The sequence below is a fragment of the Bufo bufo genome, chromosome 3 (genome assembly GCF_905171765.1).
Source record: "Bufo bufo chromosome 3, aBufBuf1.1, whole genome shotgun sequence".
NCBI classification, from domain to species: Eukaryota; Metazoa; Chordata; class Amphibia; order Anura; family Bufonidae; genus Bufo; species Bufo bufo.
The window spans coordinates 480,855,572-480,875,638 of NC_053391.1; the positions used below are offsets into that span (position 1 = coordinate 480,855,572).

Genomic DNA, 20,067 nt, shown 5'->3' on the forward strand with positions numbered 1-20,067 from the left:
CTGCAGAGGACGGCGCTCCCTGGTTATTACCACCTCCTGCCAGTTACAGGCGCCATATAACAACCAGTAAGCATTCTCCTTACTAGTGGGGAAAGTGCTTATTGGTTAATGCTTTAATAACAAGGCTGAACAATTTTTTTTGTGATTTAGCGCATGTGGTGGTTCGAACAGTTGTACATTTTTTATGTGTTGGGACTACCAAAATAATTTTTGCAACAATTTTTCACTTGACACATATAGCCTTATAATTTATTTTCTAGTTTTATTTGTGGGAAACTGTACAAAACATTTTTAAAAAGTATTTTTTTTTTCAAACTATAACTCCTTATTCTTTAAATATGCAAACTGACACCAAAATAAATTATTATAATTAGTTCCCTATTTTGTGTCGGTTGTTTTGTTATATATTATGTATAGTTTCACGTGAATATAATGGTGACGGTTTTGGGTGGTATTTCTGTTATGTATTTTATAATTTTTTCACTTAATTTTTAATATATTTCTGCTACAAATAATATCCCCCAAGAGGTCATGAAAAGACCTTTGGGGGACACTGACACTTTTTGTTAATTTTTTACTTTTTCCTTTTTATTTTTAACTTTTATTTGTATTTTATTAATATTTTATTGTATTTTTTTTATAATTGGTTTATTACTTATTATTTAAATATATTTTTTGCCAGATAATATGACCCCCAAGAGGTCATAAAAAGATTGTTGGAGGACATAGAACACTCTACTATTTTGCACTTAAAAAAAAAATATATATATTTATTTATTTAATTTTCTAAATTTTTATGGACAATGCAAGGGAAAATATACTGGGACACAGCTCAATCTGTAACAAAAGAATAGGATAACAGGTCTGTGGTTCACAAGGGAATTTTTTGCGAATATGAACAAAACCATATGTCCTGGTACAAGACGTAACACAAGTGAAGTATTATCTGAGCGAAGTAGAAAAGCGACATTTCGCCTTGTAATTCAATATTGAGGACAGAACCATCAATAACATAGTAATTGAAGGGAAGGTGGAGCAGATCCAGAGAGATCAGGAGGAGGGGCGAAGGGAAGAAGGGAGGGGAAAGAGAGAAGGACACAGAAAGGAAAGAGGGTGAAAGAGGAAGGAAAAGTCATTAACTAGGCTTTCTGGTGTATTCTCTACCTCATGTAGTAAGCAAGAGCTTGAATTCCTGGGTTTCTTGAAATGCCATCCAACTTTTCCAGGTATTGAGAAACTTGTTCTCATTGTTTCTTAATGAAGCGGTTAGATCCTCCATCCTCATAATCTCCCAAATTTTGTCAATCCAAATTGAGATTGTGGGGGCAGAAGTTTGTCTCCACATACAGGGAATGCATGCTCTTGCAGCGTTAACCAGATGTCGCACCACAGATTTTTTGTAAGTTGAAATAGACATCTTGCACTGGTGGAGCAGGAAGAACGCCAGCGTTTTTGGCAGGACAATGGTGGTGAATTTAGATGTAATATGCCACACCACCTCCCAAAACTCAGTGAGAACCGGGCACTCCCAGAAAATATGTAACATGGTGCCCCTAGCGTCTCCACACCGCCAACAAAGCGGAGAGACTGTAGGAAAGATGGCGTGTAGTTTTGTGGGTACACAGTACCATCTGGAAAGTGTTTTAAATCCTGCTTCTTGTATGTTACTAGCAATTGAGGATTTGTGCGTGCAAGAATACAGTCTCTCTGTTCTGTCGAGAAAGTCAAACCCAGATCCTGTTCCCAGTTTAGTATGTAGTTTGGGGGTGGTTGATCAGAAGGTGAGACCAATAGATTATACACTGCTCAAAAAAATAAAGGGAACACTTAAACAACACAATGTAACTCCAAGTCAATCACACTTCTGTGAAATCAAACTGTCACTTAGGAAGCAACACTGAGTGACAATCAATTTCACATGCTGTTGTGCAAATGGGATAGACAACAGGTGGAAATTATAGGCAATTAGCAAGACACCCCCAATAAAGGAGTGATTCTGCAGGTGGTGACCACAGTACACTTCTCAGTTCCTATGCTTCCTGGCTGATGTTTTGGTCACTTTTGAATGCTGGCGGTGCTTTCACTCTAGTGGTAGCATGAGACTGAGTCTACAACCCACACAAGTGGCTCAGGTAGTGCAGCTTATCCAGGATGGCACATCAATGCGAGCTGTGGCAAGAAGGTTTGCTGTGTCTGTCAGCGTAGTGTCCAGAGCATGGAGGCGCTACCAGGAGACAGGCCAGTACATCAGGAGACGTGGAGGAGGCTGTAGGAGGGCAACAACCCAGCAGCAGGACCGCTACCTCCGCCTTTGTGCAAGGAGGAACAGGAGGAGCACTGCCAGAGCCCTGCAAAATGACCTCCAGCAGGCCACAAATGTGCATGTGTCTGCTCAAACGGTCAGAAACAGACTCCATGAGGGTGATATGAGGGCCCGACGTCCACAGGTGGGGGTTGTGCTTACAGCGCAACACCGTGCAGGACGTTTGGCATTTGCAGAGAACACCAAGATTGGCAAATTCGCCACTGGCGCCCTGTGCTCTTCACAGATGAAAGCAGGTTCACACTGAGCACATGTGACAGACGTGACAGAGTCTTGAGATGCCGTGGAGAACGTTCTGCTGCCTGCAACATCCTCCAGCATGACCGGTTTTGCATTGGGTCAGTAATGGTGTGGGGTGGCATTTCTTTTGAGGGCCGCACAGCCCTCCATGGGCTCACCAGAGGTAGCCTGACTGCCATTAGGTACCGAGATGAGATCCTCAGACCCCTTGTGAGACCATATGCTGGTGCGGTTGGCCCTGGGTTCCTCCTAATGCAAGACAATGCTAGACCTCACGTGGCTGGAGTGTGTCAGCAGTTCCTGCAAGAAGAAGGCATTGATGCTATGGACTGGCCTGCCCGTTCCCCAGACCTGAATCCAATTGAGAACATCTGGGACATCATGTCTGGCTCTATCCACCAACGTCACGTTGCACCACAGACTGTCCAGGAGTTGGCAGATGCTTTAGCCCAGGTCTGGGAGGAGATCCCTCAGGAGACCGTCCGCCACCGCATCAGGAGCATACACAGGCGTTGTAGGGAAGTCATACAGGCACGTGGAGGCCACACACACTACTGAGCCTCATTTTGACTTGTTTTAAGGACATTACATCAAAGTTGGATCAGCCTGTAGTGTATTTTTCCACTTTAATTTTGAAGGTGACTCCAAATCCAGACCTCCATGGGTTGAAAAATTTGATTTCCATTTTTTTAATTTTGTGTGATTTTGTTGTCAGCACATTCAACTATGTAAAGAACAAAGTATTTCAGAAGAATATTTAATTAATTCAGATCTAGGATGTGTTATTTTTGTGTTCCCTTTATTTTTTTGAGCAGTGTATGTTCTGGAAAGAGTGTGTCTGATTACGCCTCGTTGTTCACAATACAGTTCAAAGTCGGTCTTGGCTCTTGTATATGTGGCCGCTGAGTGTAGCGTGGCCAGAAAGTGTTGTAATTGTTGGGATTGCCAGGGTGTCAGAATAGGTGGGTTTTCCCCATCCGTGTTGGAGCATGGGAGTGCCCAAGAATCCAATGTTACGAAATGGTGTGCCCTGAATATATTTCTTGCTATTAAGGACCTGAAGTTCCCTTGGTCGAGCCCAGGGGGGAATTGGGGATTACCCAGAATCGGGTACATTGGCGAGGGTGATGGAGAAATGTCTAGATATGTCATAATGGAGGCAAAGAATTTCAGGGTAGGACCAATGGTTGGGTGAAGACGCGCCTTTAATGGAATGTGTGCACCCAGCCATGGAGTTGTGGACAATGGAGTAGGTATGAAAGTTTGTTCAATCCGTATCCATTGTTTATGTGTCTGATTTCGGCACCAGTCAATAATCCTCAAGAGGTGTGACGCCCTGTGATAGGCAATGAAGTCTGGTAATCCCAAACCTCCATTAAGTTTAGGGCGGAATAGAATAGATCGAGCAATTCTGGGGGTTTTCCCAGCCCATATGAAGTGTGTGAGCATTTTCAGTAAAGTATGGAAAAACAGCCTGGGGATGTGTACAGGAATGGCTTGGAAAAAATAGAGTATTCTGGGCAGGATGTTCATTGTGAAAATAGAAATTCTGCCAAACCATGAAAATGTACCTCTGTGCCAACGGTCTAGGTCTGCCTTTATCTGCCGGAGGAGAGGGGTGTAATTCACTGGGTACAGGTCAGAGAGAATGGGAGTTAAGTGTATTCCCAAATATTTTAGAGATGATCTTGCCCATTTGGCGGGAAGTGTGATTTTGAGTGCTTCCGTTTTCGAAAAGTTTATCTTAAAGGGAGTCTGTCACCTCCATATGGCCATATACAGTGCTTACATGGCTCTGTAGCAGACCTATACAGGATTGTAATGGTACCTTTGTCTTTGTATTTAGACTTGCACCAGCAGGAAAAATGAAGTTTAATTCATATGCAAACGAGCACTCGCAAGTGCCCAGGGGCGGCGTTCAGTGTGTAAGTGCCCAGGCTGCCCTGCCTTCTTTTCACTTTACTCCTCCCCAACCTCTGCCTTTGCCCGCCCTCCAAGTCCGGACCTATCGATGAGGCAAGAGACTTGGAGGGCGGGCAAAGGCAGAGGCTGGGGAGGAGTAAAGTGAAAAGAAGGCAGAGCAGCCTGGGCACTTACACACTGAACGCCGCCCCTGGGCACTTGCGAGTGCTCATTTGCATATGAAATAAACTTCATTTTTCCTGCTGGTGCTAGTCTAAAGACAAAGGTACCATTACAATCCTATATAGGTGTGCTACAGAGCCATGTAAGCACTGTATATGGCCATATGGAGGTGACAGACTCCCTTTAAAGTTCGACAGGTTTGCGTAGACTTTAAGTTCTTGTAATAGTTTTGGGATGGAAAGAGGATTGGTGAGAAAGAAGGGCAAATCGTCCGCGTAGGTTGCTACCTTGTGATTAGTACCTTGAATGTGTAAGCCTGATATGTCGGGGTTCGTTCTAATGTGGCCTAAGAGTGGTTCTAAACATAATATGAATATTAGGGGGGAGAGGGGACAACCATGTCGGGTCCCATTGGTAATTTGAAAACTTGTCGAGTGCTAACCATTCACCTTGACTACGGCTGTGGGGTTGGAATATAAGTTGTGAATACGGTCCATCATTGTCTCCCCCAGGCCCTATTTTGCACTTCTTTTTTTTTATATTTTTCTTTTTTTATTGTTAATTTTCTATATTTTTTTAAATATATTTTTGCCACATAATGTGTCCCCCAAGAGATCATAAAAAGACTGTTAGGGGACAATGAACACTCTTTTATTTAGCAATTTTTTTCTTTTCTTTTATTTGTATTTTATTTATTTTTTATAATTTTCAAATTTTGTTTTGCCATATCATATTTTCTTTTTTATCTTTTGTGTTTTATTATATATTTTTTTGTTTTCAATTTTTTTTAACTCATTTTTTAATATATTTTTTCCACATAATTTGTCCCCAAGAGGTTACTGAAAGACCTTTGGGGACACAGGCTTCTTTTTTGCACTATTTCCACTATAACTGGGGCATCCAAAGGAGCCCCAGTTACAGGGGAAACCAGACTACAGTGGGGACATTGTACTCAGGCAGGGCATTGTACTCAGGCAGAGCTGATCAGGGTCTCCTGACCCTGCAGCTCTGCACTCCTCTGCCCCCAAGCCGGGTACACCCTGCATAGCGGTCACCTATCTGAGGAGAAGGCAGAAGCGCTAATACACAGCTTCTGCCTTCTCTTTGGCTCCCCCGCCGGGGACCCGTCCTGCTCCTTGTACAGTGCAGGAGCTGTAATGCTCCATCGTGTGGCGCTGCGGGCAGAAGCACAGCTGATCCCACGATCAGCTGTGTTTCTGTCCTGGACGACAGGGGTGCGCAAACCTTGGCTCTGGGGGCCACATGCGGCACGTGGGTTGTGCACCCCTGCTTTAGAGGGTAGAGTCCTGACCAACTTTTCACCTCCAGTAGAAGAGGAGATAATCCCAACTAAGACTGGGCCCCCTCTTGCCGTGGCCCCCATAGCAGTTGCATGGTCTGTCACTATGGTAGTTATGCCCCTGTCTCTACTTTAAAACATACCTCATCTTGGGGGGCATGTCCTGACAAGCGATCGAGTAGGGCGCTGTGCCCGGAGCTCCTGTACATATCCTGATGTGCTGCACTCCCACACCTGCAACATCACAGAAGAGAGCCCAAACGGGTACTAAAACCCGGCAGTACCTTAGTGACTGTCGACGCTCTGTTCAAATGCCAAAGAAAGGGAAGACATCTCTCAGGCCTGAGAGGGAGGCTTCCTCACAAGATGGCGACGGTGAAGAGGGAGCTATGGAAAGCGCAAGGCGTGACATTACAGCATGGCTGGAGAAAGCCGGCTGGAAGGCCGAGGAGCCAAGCACGATTCACACTGAGGAGGACCACGACCAGGTTTTGGCGGTAGAATGGACCATAATGGGGACTCATCTGAGGAAGAGGCCAGATCCTCACCGCAGCCGCAGCGCCATGTCTCTGTCAAAAGGTCTGGTAAGGAGCCCACGCTTAAAGATGTAATGGCGGCGCTGACTACATGTAATTCCTCCCTGTCACTACTTACCACACAGATGGGGGGGGGCTAAAGGCGGACTTGTGCTTTCTTATTCGGCATGATCTGCACAAGGTGGCGGAGCGCACCAAAGAGGTGGAAAAAAGGATTTCAGAAATGGAGGATGCTATTGCCCCTCTCACTATTACAACAAAAAGAGCAGAGCAAGATATTCAGGCCCTATTCCTTAAAGTAGATGATTTAGAGAACAGATCGCGCCGCAACAATGTGCGCTTGGTGGGAATACATGAGCAAACGGAGGGGAATAATCCCACAGAGACTGCGGCCTATCGGCTTTGTATGCAGTGTAAAAGGCTCACCTGGAAGTCCACCTCGTCCATTGCTGGCCAAGATTCTTCATTACTGGGATCGGGACTCTATCCTGCAGAAAGCCTGAGATCACCCAGATCTAACTATCAATGGCAGTAAAATATCCTGCATCCTGATTACTCCAGAGGTGCAGAAGCGATGGGCAAGATTTCTAGACATCAAAAAGCGGTTGTGGGCATTACAGATACAAAATGCCATGCTTTTTCCCGCCAAACTATGGAAAATGGTGTTGGAAGGAACACACTTGTTCGAGGACCCAGTGTCGGCGCAGCAATGGTTGATCAGCATAAGACACAAATAAGACACCGAGTGGACTCTACCTGAAAGCATATCTTTTTAGCATACAGTTGCATGAAAAAGTATGTGAACCCTTTGGAATGATATGGATTTCTGCACAAATTGGTCATAAAATGTGATCTGATCTTCATCTAAGTCACAACAATAGACAATCACAGTCTGCTTAAACTAATAAAACATAAGAAATTAAATGTTACCATGTTTTTATTGAACACACCGTTTAAACAATCACAGTGCAGGTGGAAAAAGTATGTGAACCCCTAGACTAATGACATCTCCAAGAGCTAATTGGAGCGAGGTGTCAGCCAACTGGAGTCCAATCAATGAGATGAGATTGGAGGTGTTGGTTACAGCTGCCCTGCGCTATAAAAAAAACATACACCAGTTCTGGGTTTGCTTTTCACAAGAAGCATTGCCTGATGTGAATGATGCCTCACACAAAAGAGCTCTCAGAAGACCAACGATTAAGAATTGTTGACTTGCATAAAGCTGGAAAAGGTTATAAAAGTATCTCCAAAAGCCTTGCTGTTCATCAGTCCACGGTAAGACAAATTGTCCATAAATGGAGAAAGTTCAGCAATGCTGCTACTCTCCCTAGGAGTGGCCGTCCTGTAAAGATGACTGCAAGAGCACAGCGCAGACTGCTCAATGAGGTGAAAAAGAATCCTAGAGTGTCAGCTAAAGACTTACAAAAGTCTCTGGCATATGCAAACATCCCTGTTAGCGAATCTACGATACGTAAAACACTAAACAAGCATGGATTTCATGGGAGGATACCACAGAGGAAGCCACTGCTGTCCAAAAAAAACATTGCTGCACGTTTACAGTTTGCACAAGAGCACCTGGATGTTCCACAGCAGTACTTTCAAAATATTCTGTGGACAGATGAAACCAAAGTTTAGTTGTTTGGAAGAAAGACACAACACTATGTGTGGAGAAAAAGAGGCACAGCACACCAACATCAAAACCTCATCCCAACTGTGAAGTATGGTGGTGGGGGCCGCTTTGCTGCGTCAGGGCCTGCACGGATTGCTATCATCGAAGAAAAAATGAATTCCCAAGTTTATCAAGACATTTTGCGGGAGAACTTAAGGCCATCTGTCCACCAGCTGAAGTTCAACAAAAGATGGGTGTTGCAACAGGACAACGACCCAAAGCATAGAAGTAAATCAACAACAGAATGGCTTAACCAGAAGAAAATACGCCTTCTGGAGTGGCCCAGTCAGAGTCCTGACCTCAACCCGATTGAGATGCTGTGGCATGACCTCAAGAAAGCGATTCACACCAGACATCCCAAGAATATTGCTGAACTGAAACAGTTCTGTAAAGAGGAATGGTCAATAATTACTCCTGACCATTGTGCACGTCTGATCTGCAACTACAGGAAACGTTTGTTTGAAGTTAGTAGTAAGTTGTGGTGGCTCACTCGTTAGTAGTTACGGTATGGTGCTACAAGCTCATATAGAGGGAATCACCCCACCCTCTGTTTAAAAGTAAATGTAACAATGGAGAAATGGGCGGGCACTCATACACTTGGCAACCAAATTGACTAATGCAGAAAATATTTATTATTACATCCCCATAAAATTCAAGTAATAAAAGTAATAAAAATAGTGTGCTGAAACAATAACATACATAAAATACAATCACATACAATATAGTAAATATAATCGATAATATATTCGATATTGTATTCAATGATAAAATATTCGATAATATAGACGATAAATTCAATAGTCTTCGATGATATATATCACACCAAAAACTTCAAGTATTGTCCAGGTCTTATATGTGATGTTATTATGAAGGGGGAGGTATTTCCTCTGTGGCTCTATCCTAGATTGGGAAAATAGATGTCACTTTAAATATTGTAGGTATATTTCCCTGGGAGTGCAATGTATTCATAAAATGACCACAGGAATCCTGATAATGTTGGGATAAAAAGTCTCTTATGGCATTTCCTTTTAAAGTCGAGGTAAACTTTAAATCGATATTTAGCTTAACGTCTGGTATCTGCTGTCTCCCTGTTGCTTAAGTAGAGCTTTAAATGTCTGCCGGCTTATTTGATCGCTCCTTACAGCAAGCTGGTTCGAATTCCGCGGGAGTTCCAAAGATCGCGGAAGTAGACACTCTGTTCCGCAATTTCCTTCGGTACAGCTTTCGACGATAAAGGTAGTTGTTCCTTTACTGTAAGAGTTTTTTTCTTTCTCTGTATGGCCATACAGTTTTATCGGAGGCTTTTCAATATAGGTACATCACTTGTTTCACCATACGCGTTTGGGGTAGATTCGCTCTCCCTTCCTCAATGGTCAAGTGTCTGCCTACCTGGCCTCCATTTTTATCCATTCCTTAATTACTTCCCAAATCTCGATTTTTGAATTACTGACAGGGCCGGCCGGAGGAGGAGATCACGGCTGGCCCTGTCAATCAACACGGCGAGGGGGCGGATTTCTGCAGCAGCTACCAGCAAGTAGACGCCCTACTTGCTGGTAGAGCCCTCATTTACATATTATAAAAGTTCGTTTTATAAAGAATCGGCCGCATGAAAGTAAGTAAGAGCATTATATTCTGCTATATCGCACTATGAGCAATCTAACTATCCCAAAAAAAAAAAAAAGAGTTTTGCAGGGTGACAGAAACCCTTTAATACAAATACAGGAGGCGGGTGCCAGCGGTACCTGCCTCCTGTATTAAAGGTTAATTATCATTGGTAGAGCAGTGCGCCCTCCGACCCCAGTATTAAAATCATTGGTGGCGCAGTGCACCCCCTCAGTATTAAAATCATTGGTGGTAGTGGCCACAGGGTCCCCTCTTCATTGGTGGCAGTAGCAGCTTGTGATCGAAGCCCCAGCAGTGTAATCCTTGGGCTCTGATCGGTTACCATGGCAGCCAGGACGCTACTGAAGCCCTGGCTGATATGGTAATAGAGCTCTATCAGGGTGAACAGAACAAGGGATTAAAAGATCTAGCCCCTAAGGGAAGTAGTTTAAAAAAATAATAATAATAAAAATTATTAAGTATAAATCGCCCCCTTTCCCTATTTTACATATAAATATATAAACAATAAACATATCACATATTGCCACATCTAAAAAGTCTAAACTATTAAAATATAAAAAATAAAAAAAAACTCCTATGCGGTGAACGCCATAAAAGAAAAAAGAAAAATAAAAACAGCACGATTTGCAATTTTTTTTTAGTCACCTTGCCCCCCCCAAAAAAATTGGATAGGACTGTTCAATTATGGGCCAGACGTTCCATAAAATGCAAGTGGCTTTTTTGGGGTTTTATTTTTTTTGCGTGGTATCGAGTATCGCAATACTTTTTTATGGTATCGAAACAACCCTATTCCCATTCACTGCCGCGGTTCTGGGCTCTGTCCTTGCAGACATTATCATGAAGCTGTAATGGGCCCTCAGAATCAACGTTACTGTTAGGGCTCATTTACACAGCAGACTTTGCATTCAGAAATTTGGTGTAGATATATGGGATCTGCCTTCTTGTTTTCATTGAGAGGCAACACTGCAATTTGTGGGACAGCACAGTGCTTTCACCATACATGGATGTGAGAAGGTAGAACTCTGAAGAGGACACCTGCTCAGGAGCTGAACGGCGACATAGCTGCTGGGCGCCTACGGTTTAAGGCAGAGTCCATGATTGGCAATAACACCAATTATTAACTTTTAACCCCTCAGATGCCATGGACAATGGTAACCATGGCATAAGAGCACTTCACACACAGTGTCCAAATGGCTTTAGCCGTTCAGTTGCTATGGAAGGCTCTGAGGCCTGCGACTGTAGAGTTCCAGCAGGCTATGCCTGTGAGCGGAAGGTAGCGACTCCTTCATAGACTACAATGGAAACTCAGGCTGTAATCATACTGGCCCGAAGAACCAAGATAACGTGTCGGAAACCCGAGTACACAGAGAATTTTGAATGAATGTAGCCAAGGGTTACGGAAGAATACGGTTATTGGGACAAGAGACTGAAACATATCAGCGCCAGGTCACCGCCAAGTATCTGGCTCATACACCTTCCTCCAGCCAGGACGCTCCCGGCGTGGTCTGACTGACTCGCACTCCTCCTCCAGAACTAGACCAGCCGTGCCGTCACGTGACCGCTCGGCAGCACGTGACTCATACGTCACACACAGGGAGGTGACCCACGGGTCACTCAGGACAGAGGCTGCCGCTCCAGTCACCTCCTGGACGAACCGAAGGACAGGCGCATGCGCGAGGAGAAGCGGCAGGCGCTGTCTTTTCTAGGCCTTTGATTCGCTGCTTGCACTTGAAGCACCTCCCACATCGCTGAGGGGAAAGGGCAAGCGTGCATTTGACTGACAAGGATGGCGGCGCTCAGGGTCCTTATAGACGTGCAAAAAGTGCTGGTAAAGGGGCAGGTGAGGAGCGGGAAAGCGTTCTTGTAGTAGTGGTGTCCCGGGCTTAGTGCGCGCTCTGACTGTCTCTGCGACCTAGCTCCTGTGTCAGTGTGTTACCTGCTGTCAGGGGGAGCTGCACCCAACAAAGCACCTTTATATGTCTTCCATTCTTGATCAGTGTTGGGCCATAGGACCCCCCACTGTTCTCCTACCTGTGCAGAGGGCTCGTGCACACTGGATGTGACTGGTCTGACCTAGTGACCGCTGGTGTACTGTAGGCACAGCCTGGTATGACTTGTCTCCCAGTTGGGCTGGAACATGACTCTGATACAGGGAGTTTGGGCAAGATGAGGTCCTGGAGATGCGGCTGTCACATGGACCGTTTTTCCAGACTCTTCCCTGTGTAAGATTACCCTAAGGGCTCATCCAGATGACTATATATTTGTGTCTGCAATTTTGCCGAACGGATGCGGACCCATTTATTTCAGTGGGGCCGCTAAGGATGTGGAAAGCACACCGTGCGCCGTCCACATGCGTAGTTTCGTTCCACAGCCCTGCAAGAAAGACAGAACGTGTCCTATTGTTGTCGACAATTGCGGACAAGAACGGGCATTTCTGTCATAGGGCTGGCCGTTCCGTTCTGCAAAATGCGGAACGCACATGGTCGGTGTCTGTTTTGCAGATACGGTCGTCTGAATGAGCCCTAAGGGGTCACACAGCCGCTTTCAGAAACATTGCAGTCTATGGGGCTATTCACACAGTGGATAGTGGCTGTCCGAAAATAGGACATGTCCTATTTATTGGTCCGTTTTCACTGCCAGGTGGGCCCCATAGAAATCAATGGGCCGGTTCTTAATGGCTATTTAGAAAGAACTGCACCTGCCCAAAGGCTGTTCTAACAGGTAGACTATGTTAGAAAGGGGTTAAAAGAAAAAAATATAATACTTCATCCACTGGAACGCAAGGGAACACTGGAGGCAGCAGGACCTGTGCTCCCAGCGTGGTCATGTGAAGTCAGGTCCTGCTGCCTCCTGTGCGTGAATGGGGGGCATTACTTATACTGGGGTTGGCACTAAGGGGTTCTTTTTAGATACATCGATCCACTATGGGGGTCATTGGATATCCAGGAGGCATTATTTATATTACATAATGTATAATTATGTGTACTGCAGGGGGTTGGGATGTTAAAAAAAAAAAAAGCCTATGAAATTAATCTATTTTTAACGGCCATTAAAGACGCATAGACGTCCAGAAAACGATGCACACACACAGATACAAAACATGGCAATGGAAAACTGACAGTTTATCAGTGAATATCCCCTAAAACACCCTGTAGCCCTGTGTATTGACATCTCTGCTTGCTCTTAGAGGAGTGACAACCGTGTGTGCTTATACGGCTCCACTGAAATGAATGCGGTACACTGGTAGTTAATATGTGACCGTGTATGGGAGAGGTCTTGTCAGTGGTGCAATTGGAGTCTTATGGGCCTCACAGCAAACATCTGACTGGGGCCCCTCTACACAATATGCCCAAAAACATTATTCCCCATGGGCAACATACAGGCAGACTAAGGCTATGTTCACACCTGCGCTTTCCCTTTCTGCTATTGAGATCCGTCATAGGAGCTCAATAGCGGAAGAAAACGCTTCTGTTTTGTCCCCATTTATTGTCAATGGGGACTAAACTGAACGAAACGGAATGCACCAGAATGCATTCCGTTCCATTTGGCTGCGTCCCCATCGCGGACAGAATAACGCTGCAAGCAGCATTTTTCTGTTCGCGATGTGATGCGGCACACAATGTAAGTCAATGAGGACGGATCCGTTTTCTCTGACACAATAGAAAACTGATCCGTCCCCTATTAACTTTGAATGGTGTTCATGACGGATCCGTATAGAAAACATAATGCAACCGGATCCATTCATGACGGATGCCGACGGTTTTATTATTGTAACGGAAGTGGTTTTGCAGATCCATGACGGATCCACAAAAAACCGCTAGTGTGAAAGTAGCTTTAGCTATCGGCTGAACCATCCATCAGCTGACAGCTCTCTCTCCTGACTCCCTAAACACATTCAGCTCAGCCGAATGTGTATGGGAATTCTGTGGGGAATGCAGAGAAAGCCAGTGCCAGATGCTTGTGGTGGTGGTGGCTTCTCTTCCTGGAGAACAATATGATCAGGCAAAACTACGGTATTCATTTTGCCCGATCCTTCTCTGCCCCAACATCATCTGTTGAGTTGGAAGCTCCCCACTCACATTAGGGTGTCTGAACAGGTTTGACCGACAATACGCCTTTAGCCTAAGGCTCCATTCACACGTCCGTGGTGTGTTGCGGACCCGCAGCACACCCGCCCGGCACCCCTATAGAAATGCCTATTCTTGTCCGCAAGCTGCGGACAAGAATAGGACATGTTCTATCTTTTTCGGAGCTGTGGACCTGAAGATCGGGGCCGCGCTCCGCAAATGCGGATGCTGACAGCACACTTATAGTAGAGAAGATACATCACCAGACTGGATCAATGTGCACACCTAGGTGAACCGTGCATGTGTCCACCATTACTTTATTCACTAGGTGGACATGGCTACTGGCAGTGAAGAAAAAAACCTGGGGCACTACCACTGCTCCAATAAAAGTTGTCTCAACAAAGACTAAATCCATTTCATGTAGTAAATGACTTATTTTAGCGGATGCTTAGCTTCTATTGGTAGTATTGTCAGTGGGATAATTCTTTTGAAGCTGGGGAGGATGTATCCACTTTTTCATTTGTTGCTGACGTGATCCAGCATCACATGCCTTCATTTAAAACCAGTGTAAACTTTTAGTTTCAAATAAAATAGCGATGATGCCCTTGAGCAACAACAAAGATAAGTCAATACTGTCTAAGGGCTCTTTCACACCTGCGTTCTTGTCTTCCGGCATAGAGTTCCGTCGTCGGGGCTCTATGCCGGAAGAATCCTGATCAGGATTATCCTAATGCATTCTGAATGGAGAGAAATCCGTTCAGGATGCATCAGGATGTCTTCAGTTCCGGAACGGAACGTTTTTTGGCCGGAGAAAATACCGCAGCATGCTGCGCTTTTTGCTCCGGCCAAAAATCCGGAACACTTGCCGCTAGGCCGGATCCGGAATTAATGCCCATTGAAAGGCATTGATCCGGATCCGGCCTTAAGCTAAACGTCGTTTCGGCGCATTGCCGCATCCGACATTTAGCTTTTTCAGAATGGTTACCATGGCTGCCGGGACGCTAAAGTCCTGGCAGCCATGGTAAAGTGTAGCGGGGAGCGGGGGAGCGGCATACTTACCGTCCGTGCGGCTCCCCGGGCGCTCCAGAGTGACGTCAGGGCGCCCCAAGCTCATGGATCATGTGATCGCATGGATCACGTCATCCATGCGCATGGGGCGCTCTGACGTCATTCTGGAGCGCCCGGGGAGCCGCACGGACGGTAAGTATACCGCTCCCCCGCTCCCCACTACTACTATGGCAACCAGGACTTTAATAGCGTCCTGGGTGCCATAGTAACACTGAACGCATTTGGAAGACGGTTCCGTCTTCAAATGCTTTCAGTACACTTGCGTTTTTCCGGATCCGGAGTGTAATTCCGGCAAGTGGAGTACACGCCGGATCCGGACAACGCAAGTGTGAAAGAGGCCTAAAAGGAAACCTGACCCTAAGGGTGCGTTCACATAACCGTATGTATTTTGCGGTCCTCACAAAATATGGATGATGTCTGTGTTGCATCTGTTTTTTTTGTGGACATGTTGTAACAATGGGTCCGGAAAAGCAGACAAGTGTAGGACATGTTCTATCTTCAGGGACTGTGGAATGGACATGTTGTGCTGTCCACATTTTTTGCAGCCCAATTCAAATGAATGGGTCCACGTCCGATCCGCAAATAATACATATTTTATGCGGACCATACGGTCGTTTGGATGGGGCCTTAAGCCCACACGCCGGGAAGATATCAGTAGGGGTAATGAACATGTGGAGTCACTGTGGTTAGAAGTACATGGTGGGAAATCCAATAATAAAATACTCCAATAATAATACTGATGGGGGTTTGTTATAAACCGCCTAATATTGCAAATTCCACGGAAAATCTACTACTAAGGCATCATGAACATGCCAGTATTTTCAGTCCACGTCACATTTTGTGCAGATTGAGTACGGACCCATTAATTTCTATGGGGCTGCAAAAAATCAACAGTTTGCAAACTGTGGGGGAGGGGGGGGGAGACACCTGGAAAGTAGTGACAGTAATGTAATGAACTTCCAGTTGTTGTTCAAAAGAGTGTTTTATCAGGGAGGCACAAAAACACCAAACTTACAAAAAGCTAAATTTGACCAGCTAAGAGAGGCCATCAGCCTCACTAACTGGGACAATGTCCTCAAAAATAAGAATCCAGCCACAAAATGGGATATTTTTAAGAGCATCATAAACTTTTATTGTGACAGGTACATACCTTATGGGAATAAATGGGTCAGGAGTCAGGACAAGAGAAAAAAAAAAAGTAAAAAGGCAATAAATGACAGAGAGAAAGCATTAAAATGACTAGTTAACCACTTCAGCCCCCCTAGCTTAAAGAGGACCTTTCACCGATTCTTACCCTATGAACTAAGTATACAGACATGTGGAGCGGCGCCCGGGGATCTCTCTGCACTTACTATTATCCCCGGGCACCGCTCCGTTCTCCTGCTATGCCCTCCGGTATCTCCGTTCCCTAAGTTATGGTAGGCAGAGTCTGCCCTTGTTCTGCTGTAGCGCTGGCCAATAACATTGCAGAGCTCACAGCCTGGGAGAAAATAACCTCCCAGGCTGTGAGCTCTGCGCTGCGATTGGCCAGCGCTAGGGCAGACTCCGCCTACCATAACTTAGGGACTGGTATCTCCGCCTACTATAACTTAGTGAGCGGAGATACCGGAGGGCATAGCAGGAGAACGGAGCGGCGCCCGGGGATAATAGTAAGTGCAGTTAGATCCCCGGGCGCCGCTCTCCATGTCTGTATAGTTAGTTCATAGGGTAAGAATCGGTGAAAGGTCCTCTTTAAACACCCTTAATGACCAGGCCACTTTTTACACTTCTGACCTACCCTACTTTCACCATTTATTGCTCGGTCATGCAACTTACCACCCAAATGAATTTTACCTCCTTTTCTTCTCACTAAGGCTACTTTCACACTAGCGTTCGGAGCGGATCCGTCTGATGTTTCATCAGACGGATCCGCTCCGATAATGCAGACGTTTGCATCCGTTCAGAACGGATCCGTCTGCATTATAACTTAGAAAATTTTCTAAGTCAGAAAGTAGCCTGAGCGGATCCGTTCAGACTTTACATTGAAAGTCAATGGGGAACGGATCCGCTTGAAGATTGAGCCATATAGTGTCATCTTCAAGCGGATCCGTCCCCATTGACTTACATTATAAGTCTGGACGGATCCGCTCGCCTCCGCACGGCCAGGCGGACACCCGAACGCTGCAAGCAGCGTTCAGGTGTCCGCTCACTGAGCGGAGCGGAGGCTGAGCACTGGCAGGCGGATGCATTCTCAGTGGATCCGCCTCCACTGAGAATGCATTAGGGCCAGACGGATGCGTTCGGGCCGCTCGTGAGCCCCTTCAAACGGAGCTCACGAGCGGACACCCGAACGCTCGTGTGAAAGTAGCCTAATAGAGCTTTCATTTGGTGGTATTTCATTGCTGCTGACATTTTTACTTTTTTTGTTATTAATCGAAATTTAACGATTTTTTTGCAAAAAAATTACATTTTTCAATTTCAGTTGTAAAATTTTGCAAAAAAAACGACATCCATATATAAATTTTTCTCTAAATTTATTGTTCTACATGTCTTTGATTAAAAAAAAATGTTTGGGTAAAAAAAAAATGGTTTGGGTAAAAGTTATAGCGTTTACAAACTATGGTACAAAAATGGGAATTTCCGCTTTTTGAAGCAGCTCTGACTTTCTGAGCACCTGTCATGTTTCCTGAGGTTCTACAATGGCCAGACAGTACAAACACCCCACAAATGACCCCATTTCGGAAAGTAGACACCCTAAGGTATTCGCTGATGGGCATAGTGAGTTCATAGAACTTTTTATTTTTTGTCACAAGTTAGCGGAAAATGATGATTTCTTTTTTTTTTTCTTACAAAGTCTCATATTCCACTAACTTGTGACAAAAAATAAAAACTTCTATGAACTCACTATGCCCATCAGCGAATACCTTGGGGTGTCTTCTTTCCAAAATGGGGTCACTTGTGGGGTAGTTATACTGCCCTGGCATTCTAGGGGCCCTAATGTGTGGTAAGTAGTTTGAAATAAAAAATCTGTAAAAAATGGCCGGTGAAATCCAAAAGGTGCTCTTTGGAATGTGGGCCCCTTTGCCCACCTAGGCTGCAAAAAAGTGTCACACATCTGGTATCCCCGTACTCAGGATAAGTTGGGCAATGTGTTTTGGGGTGTCATTTTACATATACCCATGCTGGGTGAGATAAGTATCTTGGTCAAATGCCAACTTTGTATAAAAAAATGGGAAAAGTTGTCTTTTGCCAAGATATTTCTCTCACCCAGCATGGGTATATGTAAAATGACACCCCAAAACACATTGCCCAACTTCTCCTGAGTACGGAGATACCAGATGTGTGACACTTTTTTGCAGCCTAGGTGGGCAAAGGGGCCCACATTCCAAAGAGCACCTTTCAGATTTCACCGGCCATTTTTTACAGATTTTGATTTCAAACCACTTCTCACGCATTCGGCCCCTAAAATGCCAGGGCAGTATAACTACCCCACAAGTGACCCCATTTTAGAAAGAAGACACCCCCAGGTATTTCGTGATGGGCATAGTGAGTTCATGGAAGTTTTTATTTTTTGTCACAAGTTAGTGGAATATGAGACTTTGTAAGAAAAAAATAAATAAAAAAAAATCATCATTTTCCGCTAACTTGTGAGAAAAATTAAAAAATTCTAGGAACTCGCCATGCCCCTCACGGAATACCTTGGGGTGTCTTCTTTCCAAAATGGGGTAACTTGTGGGGTAGTTATACTGCCCTGGCATTCTAGGGGCCCTAATGTGTGGTAAGTAGGTAAATGACCTGTGAAATCCGAAAGGTGCTCTTTGGAATGTGGGCCCCTTTGCCCACCTAGGCTGCAAAAAACTGTCACACATGTGGTATCGCCGTATTCAGGAGAAGTTGGGCAATGTCTTTTTACATATACCCATGCTGGGTGAGATAAATATCTCGGCAAAAGACAACTTTTCCCATTTTTTTTTTTATACAAAGTTGGCATTTGACCAAGATATTTATCTCACCCAGCATGGGTATATGTAAAATGACGCCCCAAAACACATTGCCCAACTTCTCCTGAGTACGGCGATACCAGATGTGTGACACTTTTTTGCAGCCTAGATGCGCAAAGGGGCCCACATTCCTTTCATGAGGGCATTTTTAGACATTTGGATCCCAGACTTCTTCTCACGCTTTAGGGCCCCTAAAATGCCAGGGCAGTATAAATACCCCACATGTGACCCCATTTTGGAAAGAAGACAGCTCAAGGTATTCAATGAGGGGCATGGCGAGTTCATTGAATTTTTTTTTTTTTGGCACAAGTTAGCGGAAATAGATTTTTTTTTTTTTTTCTCACAAAGTCTCCCTTTCCGCTAACTTGGGACAAAAATTCTAATCAATCTTTCATGGACTCAATATGCCCCTCAGCGAATACCTTGGGGTGTCTTCTTTCCGAAATGGGGTCACATGTGGGGTATTTATACTGCCCTGGCATTCTAGGGGCCCTAAAGCGTGAGAAGAAGTCTGGAATATAAATGTCTAAAAATTTTTACGCATTTGGATTCCGTGAGGGGTATGGTGAGTTCATGTGAGATTTTATTTTTTGACACAAGTTAGTGGAATATGAGACTTTGTAAGAAAAAAAATATATATTTCCGCTAACTTGGGCCAAAAAAATGTCTGAATGGAGCCTTACAGGGGGGCGATCAATGACAGGGGGGTGATCAGGGAGTCTATATGGGGTGATCACCCCCCTGTCATTGATCACCCCCCTATAAGGCTCCATTCAGATGTCCGTATGTGTTTTGCGGATACGATCCATGTATCCGTGGATCCGTAAAAAAACATACGGACATCTGAATGCAGCCTTACAGGGGGGTGATCAATAACAGGGGGGTGATCAATGACAGGGGGGTGATCAGGGAGTCTATATGGGGTGATCACCCCCCTGTAAGGCTCCATTCAGACGTCCGTATGTGTTTTGCGGATCCGATCCATGTATCAGTGGATCCGTAAAAATCATACGGACGTCTGAATGGAGCCTTACAGGGGGGTGATCAATGACAGGGGGTTGATCAGGGAGTATATATGGGGTGATCAGGGGTGAATAAGGGGTTAATAAGTGATGGGGGGGGTGTAGTTTGGCGCTTGGTGCTACTTATTACAGAGCTGCCTGTGTCCTCTGGTGG

General features: G+C 45.0%; 1 protein-coding gene across 1 annotated transcript in view; it reads left to right on the forward strand.

Annotated features, from left to right (window-relative positions):
• The first annotated feature begins 11,361 nt into the window (after window positions 1-11,361).
• PCCA (propionyl-CoA carboxylase subunit alpha) overlaps window positions 11,362-20,067 on the forward strand; it is a 557,269-nt gene continuing 548,563 nt past the window's right edge. Inside the window, exon 1 of the mRNA XM_040425257.1 lies at window positions 11,362-11,616. Within this exon, the coding sequence (XP_040281191.1) occupies window positions 11,563-11,616 (54 nt within the window). The 5' untranslated portion in view covers window positions 11,362-11,562. The remainder of the gene's footprint in view (window positions 11,617-20,067) is intronic.